The 22,425-nt window shown below is 37.9% G+C and overlaps 1 protein-coding gene across 5 annotated transcripts; it reads right to left on the bottom strand.

The window, feature by feature from the left end:
* Positions 1-9,244: 9,244 nt before the first annotated feature.
* Positions 9,245-19,226, bottom strand: LOC109195650 (deleted in malignant brain tumors 1 protein-like). Of its 5 annotated transcripts, none has more exons than XM_019348010.2 (9): positions 18,385-19,226; positions 15,861-15,992; positions 15,334-15,375; positions 15,131-15,163; positions 12,330-12,653; positions 11,819-12,127; positions 11,080-11,394; positions 9,743-9,834; positions 9,245-9,652 (listed from the first exon to the last, which is right to left on the bottom strand). In XM_019348010.2, the coding sequence occupies exons 1-9, from the start codon at positions 18,449-18,451 to the stop codon at positions 9,548-9,550; spliced, it is 1,419 nt and encodes a 472-aa protein (XP_019203555.1). In that variant the 5' UTR covers positions 18,452-19,226; the 3' UTR covers positions 9,245-9,547. The 5 variants fall into 5 exon arrangements, 2 of the variants coding, with proteins under 2 accessions (XP_019203555.1, XP_025755811.1); XM_025900026.1 differs by having other exon boundaries at positions 9,743-9,825; XR_003214746.1 differs by having other exon boundaries at positions 9,600-9,652; positions 9,743-10,787.
* Positions 19,227-22,425: the final 3,199 nt, after the last annotated feature.

Raw genomic sequence — 22,425 nt, 5'->3', positions numbered from 1 at the left:
TCCTATTGCTATTTATCTGTATTTATATATGTCTCTGTATTTATATATGTACATATATAGTATATGTCTATTTCTGCTTACATTCTTTTGCAAATTCTGTCAGTGCTGTGCTACTGGAAACAGAATTTCCCGGTGGAACCCACGTGAGGGATTAATAAAGTTTTATCAAATCTAATCTCTAATCTGATGAATTACCTATGATTGCTTAAAATGTTCATTTCCAGAGAAAAGACACAGGCAGACTATGCTAACAGGATGTGATGTTACAACACTAGTCAAATATTAATATATAATACATTTGTTCAAGACATATTTTTCATGGAAAAAAAATATTAAAATACTGAACAATAGGAGTGGTGATTTCTAGAACTTTGTATGTATAATTTGGCATTTCTTACTGATGTAGGCCAAAAACTAAATACATACCTTTTCATTTGGGTTTAAAGGTTTATTTGCAAGGTGCAAAAACAGAAAACATTGAAAGTTACTGTTAGATTTGATTAAAATGGACGAATGAGGAAATGTTTAGTGGAAACAGTTTTGTGATTTGCGGTGTAAAATGTCTGAATGGTCAAACTGACTTTTTTTTAAAATGTTTTTAAAATAATAACTTCATGTTTTTAGATTTTAATGTGTAAAGAGGTTTACGAAAGCTGGTGGAAAAATTATAATTTAATGCTATTAAGAGTTTCTACTGGACATTAAATGCAGCAGAGGGGTTTGTTAAGGGTCCGAAATTGAGGACGAGAGTAAAACAATGATAGTCCAGAAAAGGCCGTTCAAACAATTGATTTTAATGAATACACGCAGCGTGGGGAGATGTAAACTGGAAACCATCAGTTGTAAATCCCCCACCAAAAATACACTTCAGATTGCTTTTATAACATCAGGGTATTATGACGCCCCCTCATGCGTTTACAAGCACATAATTTGCATGTACAGAACATTATTTGGCTCTTCTACAGACACTGATCAATCTTAAGAGATAACTGCAGAGACAGGAGTTCCCTTTCTGGCATCCATCCAAATATGGTGGTGAGGTCCCCATGGACTTGTCCTCCTCTTTGCGTCACCTGTTGCTAGGCAAACTCAAATGCAACAAGAAGCTGACTACATTCAGGCCTTTGCTCAGCCACTATTTTACTGTAACAAAATACTCAGCATATAAGCTTTTAAGATTATAGATTTAACTCAACGATTTAAAGTGGTTATAACTGCACCTGTAATAAATATGTTAATATTTGATTATGATAACCCCTGTAATACAAATTATAACATAATGCCAGCAACTTCAATAAACACTTGAATAAAATGATAATTAATGCAATGATAAAGATGATGGTTATGTAAAATAATCCCTGTAATTCCACAATTCCCTCTCTTGACGTCTTCCAAAGACGTCACATTCCCAGGTCCACTACCTTCGCTCTGACCCTCTCTAGTCGTCCCCTGACTCAGCAAACCAGACAATAACCTCACGACATCTAGGTGGTCCAGTAATAAAACGCCAGCTCCCACTTGAAAACACTTCATGCTTAAGTGGTCTCTGCTCCTTTCCTGGGTCCCTCTCTAGTGGAAATCTAGTGGAATGGACCCTCGTCATCAATCACTAAGTAAACTAAATTGGCGCAGGTCTCAAATAAGAAGCAGAAGACACTTGGGCCCTCGCTCAGGCCTGCTACTAGATTTATGTGTATTGTAAGCATGCATGCAATTAACCTGCTATGTTCCCATCTTCCCTCAACATGTATCACCTGGACACTCTCACCAGTGAAGCTTAAAACCCTCTTGGATAGAACATCAACTCTAAACAAGCACAGATATGCAATGTGTATAAAATGAACTAAACCTGTGAATAGAATGAATGTGATGACAAACATATTCAATGCAATATGAACCCTGTAAACAATATTACTGATAAACAATGTTTCCTTATTATTTTGTCATAAAATAAATCAAACAAATAACTTAAGCCGTGTGACGGCACCTTGCGTTTACGCCAGGCTATGAGCTGCCCTAAATCTACTTGCTACACCCCCTTTTTCACCTAGTTTAATTTTTTCAATCCTAGTTTAAACTTTTCCTAACTTCCCTCAGTGCACACTGTAAAGTGTAAAAGATACAATTAGCTTTCTCCTGGTAAAAGGTCCTACATTATTTTCTCAACCTTTGGAAACCTCCTCTATCGAGTTAACCCATTTCATTTTTCAGACTTAGGCCTGATTTCTTCGCCCCCTTTAACGGGTAGCGCATATCCGGTCTGAACACTGTGTTTGGGCAATTTACGAATTGTTGCAGGATTTCTATGTTATGTAAATTTCCTCTCATCCCTTTTATGCTTCCATTATAACCTACGTCTAACAAGCTTTTGATCTTCTTTGTAACATAAACAACTAGGTGTATTTGTGCTCTGTTTTTCTCCTTTCTCTGGTTGGTTCCGTTCGATCTGGGGCTTCCAGGATTCTCGCCCCCCTAAGTCGCTGTGGTCCTGAAATCTTCTCCTGTAAAAGATAGAAAACAAAAACCTCTCTCTGCTCCACCTCACTAATCTATTGTGTTCATCCAATGTTCCTTTAATTATTCAAACTTGGTTCACAATATCATGTTCTGGGCTTTATCCTTTTTATTAACTTTACTTAATCTCAATACTCTTTATGTGTGTGAGCAACGCTTTTAGTTTTATTAAACACACCCCGGGTAAAATATACACCATCCCCATGTCAGCCTAACTCTCCGCTAGAAAGCACGCTTCAGAATTTCTATCAGGATTTACACCTCTTTTTGCTTCAAGCATATACCTAACATGCAAAAATTACTGTTAATGCCAGTTACACAAGTTTCCATTATTTACAACATTTTGTTTCACCCGTCTCACCCTCACATGTTTCCTGTTCACTTATTACATACTTATCTTTAACACCGTCTGCCTCACTAGTTGCTAAGCAGAAACAAAGCACCATGTGTTCCACCTTTGCCCTATAAACTAAATCTATGTCATGTTTGTGTCTGTAAGCATGTTTTGCATTCATTCATTACACTCCACGCCATCCCTGCAAGTTAAGAGCTATACAGTTAAAAGCTACAGGCCTTTGGCCTCGCCTATTTTAAATCAAGCAGGGGAGTTTCATTTTACTTTAAAAATAACTCTATTTAAAAATAACAATTTCTGCCTCAGTTTTACCATATCTAAATTATCAACAACCCCAAAAGTCATAAAATGATCCTAGAACCCATCTCAAATTACCTCTTAAATTCCCCCTTTATATTTGGACACACCAAATGTGTCCAAATAAATAAAAACTCAAAAAACTCAAAATGCATCACCCGGGGTTAAGAAATTAAAGGAAAAAGGTTAGTCATATCATCTCTCAGAACAGCTCAGCAATCCTCCTCTCCGGTGGATCTGCTCCGGCCCTGAAAACCTGTGCTTAAGGAATAAAATCAATTTAATCATCATGTCAAATCTTCTCAAAGTCCTTGCTCCATGCAAAAGTCTGGATCCTTAGAATTTCCTGGAAACAAAACCTATACTTTATATTTCATACTCAACTCTCCCCCTTTATGATCCAATCTGTGTTACAACAAAGAAAACTTAAAACAGAACAGTTATCAATCATGTGTTTCTTCAGTTAATGGTAGCATGAGTTATATCAAACAATGTTTCCCTTTTAGCATTTAGCATTTTATAATGTAATAACATAATCCAACCCCAGTAAATAAAACAAAAATTCCCTCCAAGCAAACATCAGCGTCCCCAGAATTAAGTCTTCCACTTGTCCTGCTCATGGCAAAAGCAAAACAAAGCATCCCCTTTCTTTTCCTCACATGGTAAATTGTCTGTCCACATTTACTCGTTCCCACCTTAGTCCAGTCATTCACATTCACTCACATGCATTCACACATGATATTTTTTGCTGATCTGCAGCCTTCCGCGCACGTCATCAGATGCTCCACATCAGCAAAATGAGCTCAATCATTTGTTTTATTTCGTTTTTCCTTTTTAGGAAAATAGTTCTCTATACTTTTGACTGGATTGACTCGCTGCAATCCTTACTTGGTAATTTGTCCGCGCCGTCAGTTCACTCTCTTCCAGGCCTGCTTAGAGCAAAAATGAAAAAAGAGAGCTGATTGTTAGCTCATCAAAGTACAAAACAAAATCACCTGACAGGTTTTTTTCTAAGTGCACTGTTATAAAAACTATGGGCCCTTTTAGACATGTCCATGTTTATCAAAACTCCCTCTATTAAAATGAAAACAACAGCCCCACAAAATTTCAAACAATCTTAAATTTCACCCATTCAACCCACTGAAAACCTTGTCCAAACTGCACCGTTTTACACACAACAATGGTCCCTTTACCACAATGTATCTTCACCATACTTAGATTCAGCCTAAAATATAAACACGTTATAACAATGTGTCAACACTAAATTATAAATTTCCTGTCCAAATCTACACCTCTGAACAGTCTACTTTGCTTCCTTTCCTCAAGGCCTCAATCACACACACACAGCAAGCTCCTCTGTCGTCACTCACTCGAGCTAATTTGCATAGTGACTCACAGCTCAACAGCCAACTTGACAAGAGAAATACATGTTTAAACTTATCATATTATTCAATTATTTTCATTTTCTTTCTATACTAATCACTTACTTTGATCAATCAGTGCAAGAGCACTCCTAAGTCACCCTTTTAAAAACTGCTTTAATAGTTTTCTTGTGTTTTTCCATCTATTTTAAATCTTTCCATCAATTTTATTAACCATTCACACCATTCTCTCACTCATACAAGCAGCAAGCAGATCTTCATTGCATATGCTTATGTTCTTAGCCAGGTTTTAAATCAATATCTCTATGCATTAAGCTTTGATTAGACAAGCTTCATGAGCTTGTCTTTGTACGGTTAATACATTTTCTGTTTGTGTGTGGTATTTTGCATCTATGGCTTCGCAATCTGTCAGACACCTTTCCAATTCTCCAGTTAAGCAGTCAGTTTTCTTTTTCCCCAAATTACTAACCCTCTGTTTTGATTTCCCACCTTAAATAAAGCACTCCTAGTCTTCAGCCAGGAGCTAGGGCCTGTTTTCCAGGTTCATGGACACATGATTCTGTGAACAATTCAACCAGAAACTTGCCTTAACTTATCCAGTGATGTTAACTTCTAACTTTCTTCCGACTGCTGCTGTGGAGAGTTGGTACGGTTCTGCTTTACCCCTGAAAATAACAAAACTAAGACATTTTCATTATTACCACAAGTACTTAAATGACCCATTTCTCTGTCTCTAGTCAGAAATACCAATTATGCCATGCATGTAAGCGTGTTCTTCCTTGCATTTTACGTTAATTGAGTGTAAACTGCTTCTTCATTAAATTAATTCATTGAGTTTCTCATTGCATTTCTATGTATTCATGTTAATGTACACTACGTGTCAGCTGTTTCTTCATTGCATCCTATATGTTCATATTTAATTTATGCATTTCACCACTGAGCTTTAGATTCAAACTATCTCACTTCTGATTCATTTCAAAAATATCTCACATGTAACAATTTGTATGTGTTTTCTATTCATTAAGGTAATGACAATTATTTCTTTCATTATTCTTACCTTTTCTAATGTTTACCTCTTTGCTATGCTATGGTGGACATCCCTAAACAATTCATGAGTTCAGGTTTCAATTTTTAATCCAATTATATCCTATATTCTCGCAGTCAAACTCGTCCAGCTTCATCTCTCACTGGTCCTCTCTGCACAATGTCCTGTTCGTGCTTCAAAGCTCCAGCAAACACAGTCTCAACTCAGCTGCTGTCTTCTTCTCTGTTTCTTTACAGTCTTTCTTTCAGATTAAGTCCCAGCATGGCAAAATATCACTCAATGTCCAGTGCTCTTCCACAATTCTTTATCCCACTGTTCAACTGCCCAGCCTGTATTTTCACAGTACATCTTGCATTACTCTTACATGCTGCTGCTGGTCGTCAGTCGTCATCAGTGTTAATGGATCAGTGGCACTGTCGTTTGCCTGCTGTATTCAAGTCCACGATGTTCTATCGGTCTTCATCAGGTGATTAACTGTCCTTTGAACTTCTTCTCCGCTTCAGGGACAAAGTGAGAGATCCAGCCGCACAATTTCGAGCCAAAAGCTGGCTTATTCTCCCAATTCTTTTAATCTACTTTTCTGCTGCTGAACTCAAGGTTCCAACGTTGAGAGACGCCCACCTGTATTGACACACTAGAGCATACAATTAGTATTATATTCATTTTTTTATCTTAAAACCTCGATTTGCTTCATCTTCTTAGAATTTAACTCTGTCTATTTCTCTGGGTGCTCCCCTGACATCATCAGTCACACACACACCTTCCTCTTACACACACAGGAGCACAGTATTTCCTGTTTCTCTTTCCTGTTTCTACAAATTAATCAAACACTTGTTTTTTCATATTTACAGTCTACAAACCCTCTTTTAGTTTTACTAGGTCTTGGTCTAAAAACAATACACCCTCTTCTCACACACACACTTTTAAATATACTAAGTTTTTGCATTTTTGTCAGTTTTTGTCACATCATTCGCACAATACTTTCATAATCATCTCACACCCACTGCCTTTTCTCTCAAACTTCTCCCTTTTTCACTCACTCAGACAAATCATTCAGAGACATTCAAATCAAATACTGACAGCATTCACACAGTTAAAATCACTCAAAATACGCTTTCATACGAGTATCTTGGACATGCCTTCCATGATCAGAAAGAGCAAGTCAAAAAAGAAAAAAGAAGACTGAAACCTCTCATCGTCTCACACACAACTTCTCACCACACACACATAACTGAAAAATAAAACACACCACCATTCATGGCTCAGAATATATACATCTATCAGAATTCAGTCACTTACTATACATCCACTACAGCAACTCAAAACTTTATTTATAACCCTCTAATAAACATAAATGGCGTCTTAAACACACGCATTCAACAATGTTTGCAGCAGTACTTGTGAAACCAACTGTGGTTTAAGCAGTTCACAGCTTCTTAATTTGCATTTTATTGCCTTCTAGGACATTCTAGTCTCTAATTCCTCTGTTTACATGTTATCTCCCGTTTGACACACACAAACACCACCAACACACACTCCCCCTAAAAACCCACAAAAAACTATCCCTAAAAACACACACAAAAACCCTTAAGAAACTTCATTCATTTATCTATTATTTTAAACCCTTAAGATGTTGTACTGTGTTTCCTCTGTGCCCGTTGCAACCTATATTAACATAAAGCCAAAATGTAAACAAGTCTGTCAAATCTAACTACTTATATATCATCGGACTAAAGGAAAAACCACTCACAGTCTTCTAAAGTTCTCCTTTGCCCAACAAACATCAAACAACTTACACCTATATGTATCACTCAAAGTCAACAATGCATTAGAAACCCCAACTGTAACTGTGTATATTATCTCAAACTGAAACGAAACCCATCTAGAAATCCTAGAACATCTTACTTGAACACACCAAAAGAGACATCACTCACAGACATCTTTATTAATGAAATTAGTTCAAAGTCAATTTCAGTCTTCAGACCCCAAATAACGGTCATAAGTATCAACATTTTATATGTCCCATCTTAAAACCCAGCAAACAGTCATACAGTCATGGCAAGAAATAAAAACTTTACTTACAATATTGTAATAAGCGTCTTAAACACAGCCATTCAGCAAAGTGTACGGTCTCTATCTAAACTTCCTAAAACTCTAGAGACCTTGCAGCTGCCTTATTTGCATTTTCACACACACACACACAGTCTAAAAATAATACCAGCCTGACTCACAGACTCAGACAAGTCTCTTAATATATTCACACAGACGTCTTTATAATTACAACTGCAGTATTAGGCCTGTTAAAACCTAGACAATTTAGACAATTTTAAGTTAACCCTCCAAGGGACAAACTCCAAGTTTTTTATTGTCAATTACCCAGTATCAGGTCCAACCTGTCTCTGGTCTAATCTCTAAAATCCCTAACTCAATTTAAAAGCGTCCAACGCCCAAGCTCCAAGCTTTACTACCCAAAAAAGCGCAAATACCGTTCCAAACGGTCAAGTGGTCCAACCACTAGTTATTTTGGAGATTCCCAAGTCCTCCCCGGTCACCAACCGTACTAACCCTATTCACGATAGGTCAAGGATAACCGTCGTCATCCAGGACGGAGCGTTAACTCCGAGAAAATGCGCTTCTTAGCAGTCCAACTGCCGTTCTACAGAAATTTGTAATACTTTGAAACAACAATCAACACCTCAGAACAAGTGTATGACCGACGCAGGTCCAACCTTATAACCAATTGGAAGTGTAAACCCCAAAACGCCCAATTACCTATTATTCTAAATTCTCTTTAGCAGTCCAACTGCTTTTCCTTTAATCAGTACTGTTACTTAACGTTCCATTATCATTACTTCAACTTCAATTCTCATGAGATTTTCACCAAAATCAAAACAGACATTTAACAGTAATTTCAGTGAGTAGACTTTTAATTTTGTCAGAACCAATTCAGCACTGTTTGGAAATAATTCAACAGGTAGTGCCTTACCTTTCAATAAGCCGGCTTATGTCCACTCACTTCGACCACTGACTCGTGTCTGCCTGTTTGAGCACCTTGGACCCTCTCAGTCTCAATCTCCAAGTGTCTCTCCCCTCAACCCAGGCCAATGCACCAAATGTTAAGGGTCCGAAATTGAGGACGAGAGTAAAACAATGATAGTCCAGAAAAGGCCGTTCAAACAATTGATTTTAATGAATACACGCAGCGTGGGGAGATGTAAACTGGAAACCATCAGTTGTAAATCCCCCACCAAAAATACACTTCAGATTGCTTTTATAACATCAGGGTATTATGACGCCCCCTCATGCGTTTACAAGCACATAATTTGCATGTACAGAACATTATTTGGCTCTTCTACAGACACTGATCAATCTTAAGAGATAACTGCAGAGACAGGAGTTCCCCTTTCTGGCATCCATCCAAATATGGTGGTGAGGTCCCCATGGACTTGTCCTCCTCTTTGCGTCACCTGTTGCTAGGCAAACTCAAATGCAACAAGAAGCTGACTACATTCAGGCCTTTGCTCAGCCACTATTTTACTGTAACAAAATACTCAGCATATAAGCTTTTAAGATTATAGATTTAACTCAACGATTTAAAGTGGTTATAACTGCACCTGTAATAAATATGTTAATATTTGATTATGATAACCCCTGTAATACAAATTATAACATAATGCCAGCAACTTCAATAAACACTTGAATAAAATGATAATTAATGCAATGATAAAGATGATGGTTATGTAAAATAATCCCTGTAATTCCACAGGTTGCACTACTGTGGTGGATCTGTTTAAAGTTAGACTACCAATTATGCCAAGAAGAGTGTTCAAATGTCCAACCAGAATATTATCATGAGCTTGTTGATGGCTGCTAAAAGCATCTGATTGAGGTGCAACTTTTTTTTCCCCACAAAGCAAAATTTCTTTCTGAAGGCATCTGTGTGTGTGTAATATTTTATTCTATTTCTTGGACTGCTTCCTCCTCGGCCTCCACTTCTTCAGCCCTGGAAACATCCGTCTCATCGTTCTCCTTTTTGTCTGATTTCTGCTTTTTGATGACCTGGAGAGATGGGACACAATCCATGTTACTGTCCCTACACTTCTCAGCCACTACTCAGTTTATTACATGCAGTTATTTACTCTGATGTACCTTATAGTAGAAATGAAGGGCAATGTTTTCCAAAAGCAGAATCAGTGGCAGGAAAACACATCTCAGGACTGGAATTATTGAATCTGTGGAATCTGTATAGTCAGTTTTTCATTAATTACATGTCTCCTGTGTACATACTTTTACCACCATAAAGAGAAAGGAAAGAGATGCAGAGATTAAAATAACCCCAATATTCTGTGAATAATTATACCTGAACAGATGACACCAGCATTGTTATGGTGTGTACAGCTCCTTTTTACAGCTCTGTGCTGACACTCAGTTAGAGAACTTTCATTTCCTGAACAGGACACATCATCAAGCCAGATTGGCTCACTTCCTTCACCAGGATGAGCTGACTTAGTGGCATTCAGGGCTGTTCCACAGTCTAACTGTCTGCAGACCACCTCAGCATCATTTAAGTCCCAGCCATCATCACAACCTGTTCCCCAACTTTTTTGATAGTAGATTTCAACTCCTCCAGAGCAACGAGTGGTCCCACTGTGGTTTGTAGGCAAAGCAACTGGCAGTTTGAAACTATGATGAACAATAGACATATTCCTCTTTGGATTACAGCAGCACTGGGGAACATGTTTTTACCCCAATACTGTATGACCTCATGTCCCTTGCTTACCCTGAATTTCAGCACAAAACACACATTGACAACCCCCCCCTTCCAAAAAAAAAAACATTTGATAATGAAGTAATTTGAAAAAAAAAATGAGAATTTGAAATGGATTCTAAAAGTATCTCGCCTGAACATCCATTTGTTGTGTGCAGTTCTGTATCCCAAATCCTCTGTGATTACACTCGGTAAGAGATTTCTCGCTTCCTGAACAGGACACATCATCAGGCCAGATCCTGTCTGTTCCTTTACCAAAATAAGTTCGAGTGGCCTTCAGGGCTGTTCCACAGTCTAACTCTCTGCAGGCCACCTCAGCATCATTTATCTCCCAGCCATCATCACAGACTGTTCCCCAGCTGTTCTTGTGATAGATTTAAACTCTTCCAGAGCACAGAGCTGACTGGGACCCAGCTAATCTGATTCCTAACAGAACACACGTAGTCACGTAGTTTCGTGACACAGAATTCAAGACACAGAAGGACAACAAATACCAAAAAGTAAGACTTGCTGTTGCAAAAATTCAAAAGAGAAAACAAAATTAACAAACATCAAGTATGACAACACTGAGAACAATTTACACTAGGACAACACGAGCGCTCAAACAGACCAAGGAGAAGGCAAAAGGACTATGAAATATATAAACAGTCTCTCTGGATTACAGCTGTATGGACCACTTTGTTACTGAACCCTGTGTATGAGATAACAAGCATCTTACCTGAACAGATGACGCCAGCATCCTCATGATGCTTACAGTCGCGCATCCGAAATCCTCTGTGCTGACACTCAGTTAGAGAACTTTCATTCCCTGAACAGGCCACATTATCAAGCAGGATGTCTCCTTTTCCTTCACCAAAGTGAGCTGACTGAAGAGCACTCAGTGCCATCCCACAGTCTAACTGCCTGCAGACCACCTCAGCATCATTTAAGTCCCAGCCATCATCACAGACTGTTCCCCATCTTTTTTGATAGTACATTTCAACTCTTCCAGAGCACTGAGTGGACCCAGAACCAGCTAATCTGATGGGTGCACCTAAACACAGAAAACAAATTCCTTTATTTTAAATATAACACACATTATATTTTAAATGTTTTTTCATTTTTTATTACTTTTTGAAGATGCCAACTACTTAAAAATCTTAATTAGAGACATTTGTGCACAAGTTTCAATTACATGACATTTACTTAAACACAGTACTGTAGTCTTTTAGGGATAGCCACCTGAAGATATAGTTTGATGAACAATGGACATATTTCTTCTTGTATTACACTTTAAGTCATTGTGAAACATGTTATTACTGTAAATTCCATAGTGCTGTTATTGTATGAGCCAAATTTCACCACAAACCACACACTGATAATAATAAAACAAACAAACAAACAGATCAATGACTTGTTAAAAAAAACGTCATTTAACCGCATTCCACATTTTCTGGATGATCCTGAATGTATCTCACCTGAACAGATGACACCAGCATCCCTACTGTGAGTACAGTTATGTGTCCCAAATCCTCCGTGCTGACATTCAGTTAGAGAACTTTCACGTCCTGAACAGGACACGTCATCAAGCCAGATTTGTCCTGTTCCTTTACCAAAGTGAGATGACTGAGTGGCCTCCAGTGCTGGTCCACAGTCTAACTGTCTGCAGACCACCTCAGCATCATTTAAGTCCCAGCTGTGGTCACAGACTGTTCCCCAGCTGTTCTTGTGATAGATTTCAACTCTTCCGGAGCAAAGAACTGACTGGGACCCAGCTACTCTGATTCCTGAACAGAAAACATAAAATGCAAATATTTCATGTTCTTTTAATGTTTAGCATGTTTAGTGAAGGAAACTATTTTAGTATCTGTCAGATAAATCTTTTTTAAACAAAATCCAGTTATTTTAAGTTAGATAAGATAAACAAAGAAAGCAGAAATTCAAAACAGACAGGACTGAATGCAGTGCATGCTGCAAAAAGCATCTCACCTGAACAGATGACCCCAGCGTCCTCATCGTGTCCACAGTTGTGCGTCCCAAATCCTCTGTGGTTACACATAATTAGAGAGCTCTCCCATCCTGAACAGGCCACATTGTCGAGCCAGATTTCACCTGATCCTTCACCAAACTGAGCTGATCGAGTGGCCTCCAGTGCTGGTCCACAGTCTAACTGTCTGCAGACCACCTCAGCATCATTTAAGTTCCAGTCATCATCACAGACTGTTCCCCAGCTGTTGTTGTGATAGATTTCAACTCTCCCATAACACTGAGTGGACCCAGATTTATCAGGGTCCATTAATCTTATCTGAGCATCTAACAAAAGAAAGAACAGATTACACAGCGTGTTTCTTAGTTTATTATTACTCAAAGTAAAACAAGCAATAATGCTGTAAAGGAGCCGCTGATTGTGAACAAATGATTATTACACTATTATATCCAAAATATCTGTATTGGGCTTTTGAGATGGCCTAATAATTACTTAATTTAACTTCTGAGTATGAAGCAAACTTTTGTGTAAAACCAATTTATGTCCTGATAGTTAAGCAAGCCCATGTCTGAGTCCAACAGCAGAGAGAGATAAAATCCTGATAGAGAAGTAGATCTGGGTGTGTTACAAATGAAGCCAACATGAAAGTTGCAAAGACAGTTGCAGTTCCTCTAATAACCACTCCTTTTTGGGGGGGGGGGGCTCCAAAGGAAGTCAAAACAAATAAAAAAAGCCAATGTGGTTGTTGCAAAATGCTAAAGTTGAAACTTGGAAATGTCAAGTCCAAAGCCTGTGGGTGACGACACAGTGGATGTGTTCATCTTTTATGCCATCTGTGAAAGACATATATTGTAGTGAATGTAACAGGAAACAGTGGCTCAAAACTGACTCTTAGCATCAACTTCCATATAAAAATCAAACACAAATAAGACTGTGTAGGTTTTGGTGTGTGGACCCAAATGCAGACAAATGAGCGGTGGAACTGAACTTAACAGAAAGCAAGCCTTTGTTGTGGCAGGTGACAAACAGTTCAAAAGAGGAAACTAACAATACAAAAGCTAACATAAAACATAAATACATGAAACCTGAAAAACTAGGAAAAGCATGAGAAGGTGAAACAAGGAGACACCAGGAGGGTTAATCTGACAATGAAAACAGGGAAACTCGCACAATATACACACATGAGGGTGATGAGGGAAGTGGAAATAGAGGGAGAACACAGCTGGGACGAATTAGGCATGAAGAGACAGGAGAAAGAAAAACAGAACACACTGAATATGGGAAGAGAGACTGTCAAAATAAAACAGGAAACACTCATACTAAGACACAGACTTGACTCTGAGACCGCGGGAGAAACAGGCATGGGAACAGAATTAGGAGACGAAACATGAAGACATGACTAGGACCCAGAACAAGGACAAAAGGGAGCAAGGGACATGGAGTGGAGAGATAGGGGAGACAAACACAAGGAAAGGAACATGTAAAAAGAATAGGGAAACAGGACACAAGGACACACACCAACAGAAAGAGGGACACAGAGGACAAATACAAAGAAACTAAACTGGGATCACAGGGAAAAGAAACTAAATAGGGATCACAAGGAAACTCAAAGACATAGCAAGAATTAAACTCAGAACTTATGGAGGGCCAGGAGTGACAAAATGAATGAATTAAATACACCATTAAATAATTCATTAAACGTGTCAATAATTAATTAAAATTGGAATTAATTAATTAAATAAAAATTTAGAAGGAAAAACATCTCAGAGAAGCTGCTGGTGACCGTTCAGCCATTGAGAGCATCCTAATATACTGCATCACAGTGTGATTGCACACTGCATCCAGGCTGAGCTGAAGCAACTGGCAAACACAGTGAAAAATATCATTGGTTGCCCCCTCTCTGCTGTCACAGACATCTACACATCCTGCTGAGAGAGACTCCAACTCTCCAGCATTTCATCTGCTGCCTTCTGGCCTTCCTACGTCAATCCAAACCAGGAGAAATGGACTCAGGAGCAGTTTCTTCCCACAACATGTCACTATCCTGAACACACACATACATCCCACCCAAACTCACACATCAGTAGGGAAGGGCGTGACTTTTGAATGTTTTTGATGCCCCAAATCATTATTGTCTGTTATCATTAACAGAAATAAGAATAGCTAAATCACCCATTTAGAGATTTTTCTTGCAAAATAGTTAGAAAATAAATAAATGAAAACAAAATAATAAATAAAAATAATATAATAAAAAAAAAACCCCAAAATGTATCATAAGAAAAAACAAAATGAACAGAAGAAATAAATAAATTTAATGTAACTTCATGTTATCACTGCATCATCTTTGTTCTCACATAAACAAAGGCTTGGTTTAACATGCAAGTTATACTTATTTATTATTTAAACCCTGAAACATGAAAACTTTGTCACAAAAAAATCTTTTTTTCTGAAAATTTAGTGTTTAACCTTTTTTCTTTTTCACCTATAAACTGTATTTTACTTTTCAATTTACGGATTCAAATTAAACTGGGAAATTTATTCAGATTTTCTGGAGAGGAAAGAAAAAAAAATCAATGAAAAACTCACAAAAGTACGTATCAAATATGATACACTAGCCATTAAGGGGTTCACACATAGCTCAAGTTCCCTTTCTGTTATTCTCAGTGAGATCAAGTAGTGGGTAGTAGTACGTTCATTTTCTCTTCAATAGTGATATTCTGTTCATTTATATGATACCTTTTACAATATGTGAATACTATTTGCAGTAAACATTTGTATGTGAAACTGATAATACATGACTAACCTTCAGCAGGTGCAGATGTAGACAGATAGAAGACTGTAGTAAAGAAAATATAACTCATTATGCTGAAATCAAGTTTTTCTTGTTCTCTAATTTCGATACAGTAAATAGCAGGAAAAATCATCAAGGAACTTAAACTGAACACTGATTATCAGAGTACTCTGACAAAGAAAGAAAATACTTAAATCAAATACAATTCATCTCACCGATGGCCAAATAGAAGAAGTTTCTCTGTTGTGTCCGCATGTCTGAGAAATAAAACATGTTCTTTGTTAAATCAGTCACTGGTGACAGAAAAGTTCAATCTGTGGTCTACCCAAATACTTCCTTGTGTTCTTCCCTTTGAAACACCTCCTCCTTCCTGGTATATGTTTAAAGTAAAAGCTTACAAAGTACAACACAGTCAACAGAGTCTGCATCAGTATAGCAAGATATCTATTGCTTCAGCAGAGAAAAGTAAGAATTAACTTTGCAACTATAATTCAAATTTATCATTAAAATATAATAATAATTTTAGATTTGTATAAACAACAGCAGAGTGTGGAGTGTCATGTGACCTATCTAAACAAGCACAAAGCAAATTAAAGAATAAAGTTTAGTTTGGTGTCTGTATTACATGTGAGAATTTTTTGAAAAAGTTTATATTTTTTTGTACATTTTTAAATTAATTAATATTTCATCTTGCGGTCAGCCAAATGAAATAAATTAAGACTAAGAAAATTAGTGTTCTTACCAGTTCTGTAATCCACAACAGTTAGAGAGCTAAAGTGAAGTTTGCGTCTTGATATTTGCAGTTCTCCACAGACGTCTGAAGGCTGCAGGTATTTGTTCCATCTGCAGTCTCGAGCAGATGGGATGTTGCATGCTGTCAAACCACAGTTTCACTGATTAAAACACTAGATCTTCTACTTGATATTTCTGCCACACTGTTGCAAAATGACTACAATCCACAGTGTTTGTGAGTACATCAAACATTTTCTTACACTCGAAACACTTCAATGAAACCATGAAAATGTGCAGCTCACTTAAAACATCTTTTTCCAGCAAGTCCCTCAGGACCATCTGTCCTTTTTTATCCTTTCCCTATGAGGATGAAGCAGGGAACTGTTTCCACAAAAAAAGATGATAATAAGCTCTTTCACATGTTTCTGGACTCAAAAACTATGACAAAAACAAAATGACATGCTGGTAAACACCGGAGTGTAGTTTGAGTAAAATGCCATTCATCCATCTAGTCCCTACCACTTATCCTTATTAGGGTCGTGGGGGGGTGGAGCCTCTCCCATCTACCAAAGGGCAACAAAATACTTGTCTCAGGTCATTACAAAAGAATACTGTGTTGACAGTGTTTGGGGATAAACTCACAGTGCAAAATCTAGCATGTGTAAAAAATAAATACATGAAATTTTAAAGCTTTCCACCTACACTTCTCAAGTTCAACTGTCAATTTGACTGAAAACTGTTGTTTCATCTCTGAGACAGAAAAAATGAGTGTCATGGTCTTTCCTTTCTTCCAACACTGACTTGACTGTTCTCTTTCCCCCTGTGTCTTTCTATGTTATGCCACATGGTTCCTGCACTCTGCTTTCTGAAACACCTGCAATAAAATGCCACTTATCTCCTGTTTAAAAGCTCTGGCTCAGATTGTTCTGTCTGTTTATGTGTTACTGACAGCTTAGGGATTTAAAGTTCACATTGATATTAGTGTTTCCATCTTTTCTTTCTTCTCCTCTGTCACAGATTTCTCCCAAGTGTATCAGCCAGTCTCTCAGTGCTATCCAGCATGTTGGCTGCCAATGCTCAATACTTACCAAACTCTACCCACATTCTCTCCTTGAACATTATTTTACGTACTTTAATAAATCCTTAAACGTTCGAATTATCTTGTGTCCTAATTTTGTCATCACATGTTGAAAAGGAGTTCAGACAACTCTAAGTCAGGCAGGTTTGAGTTTTATGATCACCCCTTGTTTACACTGAGATAAACTTGGCACATTGTGATGGTGAGGACAACTCAGTGTTTAAAAGTAGTTTTAAGCTAAAGGCAAAATAGCTCACAGTGACAATATTAATATATCCATGTGAAAACAGTCATATAAAGACATATTTTCCGACTAGAAAATGCTTTTCACTGTTTACCAAGACTAGTTCAAAGAAACCCAATGGCTCACAGCTGGATTTGCATGAAAAATAACAAGCTATGGGGGTAAAGCACATGAAGAGGAAGTACACGTTTCACTCTCTAACCTCAGAGGTTTTAACCACTGACAGTTTTTTCCTGCCTCAGTCATGTTTGTTGGTGACACCTTAAGAAGAAAAAAATATCCAAAACCAGTCTTATCAAATGTCTGATCAAATTTTGCAATCCTACTCATGCATTAGTGGAAGTACAGCTCTTTTGGAACAAACATTAATCAAAAAGCCAAATGTATAATTAAAGTATTTTTATGTTGAGGACAGAGCTTTTTCCTTTACTCAACTAACAACTTAATGAAGTTAAAAAGGCTGTGTATATTTCTGGTTATTATTTATTTTGATATTTTATTTCAGCCTATGAAATAGAGTAATATTGTGATATTATTAAAGAGTAGATCTTTTGCTGTTGTCCATCTTAAACAGGGCTGCCAGGCTTTCTCTAGGTCTGGGAGGATGCCATAGGAACCCCTTGAAAGGAGAAACCTATACAGTATCCCCTAAAAATGAAGAAAAACCACCATCAGAGGCAGCAGAATGCTGGGATTTATAGCGAAAAGAGAGAATCTCAGCTGGGCAACAAAGTAACTGGACTGTGCAGATCTGAGACACCGAATCTCACCGATGAACCTACTGGAAACACTGGACCAAGTCAGCAAAACACTGTGTGGTTTTATTCGGTGATGAATGATAAGATGTTCTAGCTTCTTATAAAGCATCAAACTTGTTTTCTAGGCTAAAAGATGATCTTCTAGATTAGTGAGATGCCATTTCCTCTCCAGCTTATGAGTTATCTACTTTAAGATGCCCATTTGACACTTATACCAGGAAGTCAAGGACTTCTAATTTGAGGCCTTCTTTTTCAGAGCAGCTACAGGATCTCCTACAGTATTCACAGTTGTACATAGTAGGTAATTATTAACAAGATAACAAGGTAGCTGCTCTGCTCTGTCTTGGCACAAGGTGTAGAAGATAACATTGGATGAAATGTATCCTTAAACTTGTTTACAGTGCTTTCAGAAAGACATCTATTGTGATGAAAGTGTAACGCAATCTGTACTTACGCCAATGCTTTAATGCTTGGAAATCAGGACTGTTGACCTTGGGCAGTTCACTAGGTGTCAGTATCATCAATTTCACCCCGATGTCTAGGCCCAGAATCACAGCTTCTCTAGAAATAGGTTACAAGAATTCAAATGTGTCCCAAATATCTGTATCCCATCAGAGGCTAGTTTCGTAAAGGAGATTGGTAGTAGCTGCTCCACCACAGGAACAGTAAGGCTTCCAGCACACAATGGACACCACACTCACTTAACATAAACACATTTATTAAACACAATTTTAAATAATAAGCCCTTTTTTTGTAGTGTCTTTCCACTCAGTGTCCCAAGGAAAAAAAATAAAATAAACACAAATATGTATCCTTCAAGGTCCTTTGGCCAAAAGAAAACCACCTGAGCTCAGGGAAAAGTAAAGTGCACTGTTGGGGCCCTTTGAATTGTTCCTACCGCTCTGTTGGAACGGTGTAGCATCCAATAACAGTATCCAGCAAGCAGAAGCATCCGTCCTCAGCAAAGACCATCTACTAGCCAGGACGGCTCAGCGGAGTCATCAGATGAGGACTTCCACAAGGCAGTTCATCCAGTAGGATCCAGGGTATCGAAAGGGCAAACAAACCAGCCAGAGGGGTTCATGTAATGGCGAATGGCTGTCGAATTCAGCTCAGCTTCACGCTCGTACCGCTACAAGACTCCGAATTTCCAGCTCGCAGAGGGCACGAGAGGAGCATGCGCCTCATCGGACGAACGGAGGAAAAACTCTGTGGCTAAACTAGGGAGTGGCTATGCGCAAGGCACAGTGGTGCGTTCAGTGACTACCAAATAATCAGAAATCCCATACTCAAACAATGACCGGGGTTACAAAAGCGATTTTGTGTAACCAATATTATAAATTTAAATGGTATCAGGAAATGATCAGACAAAAATGCATTTTCAGGAGATACTGTTAAATTCATTCATTTTCGATGCCATATATCAGAAGAACAACATCTAGAGTGTGATTAAAGTGGTGGCTGGGTTCTTTTACAGTTTAAGAAGCCTGTTGAATCCTCATAATAGATTAAATGTCGTATTGAGGCTGTCATTTTTAGCATCTACATGGATGTTAAAATCACCCAAATAATTATTTTATCTGAGCTGAGCACAAAACTTTGAGTAAAGCCCAGGTGGACGATAGATAACAACAAATAAAACTGTTTGAGTTTTCTGGCAAGGGTGTGCAAGGCTAAGCATCACGTTTTCAAATCAATTGAAACTTTCCTACTCCAGCTGTTGATTAACAAGAGATTGCTGCAAACAAGCAATGAATTCATGTTCTAACAAGAATATGACATCATCTGATCATGTCTCTCCTACTTTGAGTAGAACACCAGGACCTGAAAGAGGTGTGCAGCAGGAGGAGACAGCTGTGAAGCTGCTGGAAGTAGCACAGAGTGTGCAAATAAACAGTTGCTCATCGTGGAACAGTGTGTGTGTGGTGTCTTTGGTCAATCACACAGACCTTTAACCATTTGAAAACATCTGATACAAAAAATCCAAAAAGAATAAGAATAGCCGGGGTTTTTGAGCAGTTCGAATCCGAGATCAGACAAAAATGGGACAACATTCCTCTCCAAAAATCCAGCAGCCGGTCTCCTCACTTTCAGATTCAGAAGAGATGCTACACAGTGGTAACACTAGTCAAATATTAATGTGCAATATTTGTTCAACATGTCTTTCTTTTTTACAGGAAAAAATATTAAAATCATCATGAACAATAGGAATGGTGATTTCTAGAACTTTGTGTATATAATTTGGCATTTCTTGCTGATGTAGGCCAAAAATAAATACACAATGACATTTCATTTAGTTTATGGTTTATTTACAAAATGCAAGAATGGAAAACATTGAAAGTTACAAATGTATTGTGGATGAAATGGGAATTAAAACAGTGATAGAGCAGCCACTTTGCCACCGGGGGCACCAGTTGACTTGACTCAATCTGAGTGCACACAAAGTAAACTGCACGCTTTAGTTGTGAGGTGACAACGCTGAAATCGGAGTAATAAAATGATAATGATAGCAGAATGATGAGACAGTAAAGATTAGTCGCCTCGTGCATGAGAATATCACCAGATAAACTCGCCACAGTTTTTAATATTTTATTGGTCAAGAGCAATAATATGGAACGCCAGGACTGCCATAATGAATTACTTAAATACACCATTAAATAATTAATTAAATGTGGCAATAATTAATTAAAATGGGAATTAATTAATTAAATAAATAGTTATGACACATGTAATTAATTAATTATTGACACATTTAATTAATTATTTATGTATTTCATATTTTAATTAATTATTGACACATTTAATTAATTAATTATTGACACATTTAATTAATTATTTATGTATTTCACATTTTAATTAATTATTGACACATTTAATTAATTATTTCATGATATATTTATTTATTTCATTTTGGCAGTCCTGGCACCTGGCTCTCATCATGAATTAATTTTATCTGTCAGCCTCACCCATCAAACTCAGGGGGCGGGGTTAACGCTGATCGACTCAAAACCATTGCTTTGGCCTGGTGGCCATTGTTTTTAGCCCACAACAACCGGCAGAACTGAACTTTGAAAAACCCTGTTTGTGTGTCACCAAATACTGTTTTAATATGTTTTTAGCCGAGAATATAGTGGTTTAATCTTCATATGTCTGATCGGTTTGTCAAGATACAGCCTCTTTGCAAAAGTGCTTCGATGATTTCGGAGATGTCTGCCCAGTCTCACGGCAAAGCGTGGGATAGACCCGCTCGCCTCGCAAGCAATCGAGCTGTTATTACCGCCGACAAAGCGCAGGCCCCGGTACACAGCTGTAATAACCCCTGCTGACACTGACTTCTTTTACTGAGGTTATATTTATCGGGGTTTTATTTCCTGATGTTCTTATGTGTCCTACGTGTTTCAGTCGCCAATTCTGAATTATAACTAACATTAAAAACATGTTTAAGGAGGAGAGAGAGCAAATAAATTCGATTAACAGCTGATCTTTGGGTTTCTGTTCAGTAATCAGCGTGACCTGTGTATAAACGTATAAAAGAGAAAACGTTGGTGTTTCCGTCGTGTAGTAACTGCTGGCTTTAACTGTACAAAGGTTGTTCGACACTATGAAACACATACAGACTTCATGATGTTCGGCTAATATTTTTATTGTGAATATTAATCATGAGGGTGACCTGTACACCACGGAGCAAGATCAGCATCTCTCCACGATATCTTCAGATCTCTGAGTTAACACAGAGTTTCCCAGCTGACTATCTAACTGTCATCTACGAATATGTCATGGGTCATATCAATATGATTTTACAGAAAAGCATCCTTAATACTGCCAACTATTCCAGAGACGTGAAAATCTACAGCATAAAGAACACAAAAATATAGCAGTCTAACGCAACACTGTAACAGAGATGAACCGTCAGTTTGTCGCAGATCAAAGTGGAATGAAAGTGATTGGTTGAACAGGTGTTCGTGATCTGTGTTATCTGCATTTTCATCAGCGTAAGAGACTCAGCAGCAGATTAGACTAACAGTTATACATTTAATAAATTACCAAATGAATCCACGATCGAACCTGTTCCGACAATTTGAGTTTGTATTCCCTCAGCTGCAGACTCGCTGCTGTTTAAATGTTTGAGAGGAAGATTAGATATAAAGCAAACATCAAACATAGACTCAGTCTGCGGTCACATTTGATATGAGGCCAGCACGGATATTGGCTGTGTCCTGTTTTAAGATCATACATGTAAAATTGTTGTCTGACCTCCGTCGATCCAGCCGCTCAGAGTCCGTGGTTACCATGGTTACTGCATAAGCAGCTATAATGTAAACATTACGCAGCATGGGTGTTTATGTTTTTCATTGCAAAAGAACTGTCTGAATGGTTAACTGACGTTAACTTGGATAAATTATAGTTAAGGAGTATCACAGATAACGCCCATGTGAGCTGCTGAAATCAGTAGGCTATTACTGAAATACACGTGCTATATCATAAACTACGATAT

The sequence above is a fragment of the Oreochromis niloticus genome, linkage group LG18 (assembly GCF_001858045.2).
Source record: "Oreochromis niloticus isolate F11D_XX linkage group LG18, O_niloticus_UMD_NMBU, whole genome shotgun sequence".
NCBI lineage: Eukaryota > Metazoa > Chordata > Actinopteri > Cichliformes > Cichlidae > Oreochromis > Oreochromis niloticus.
Note: the sequence above shows the minus strand (reverse complement) of the source record. Positions and strands in the feature narration are given on the sequence as shown.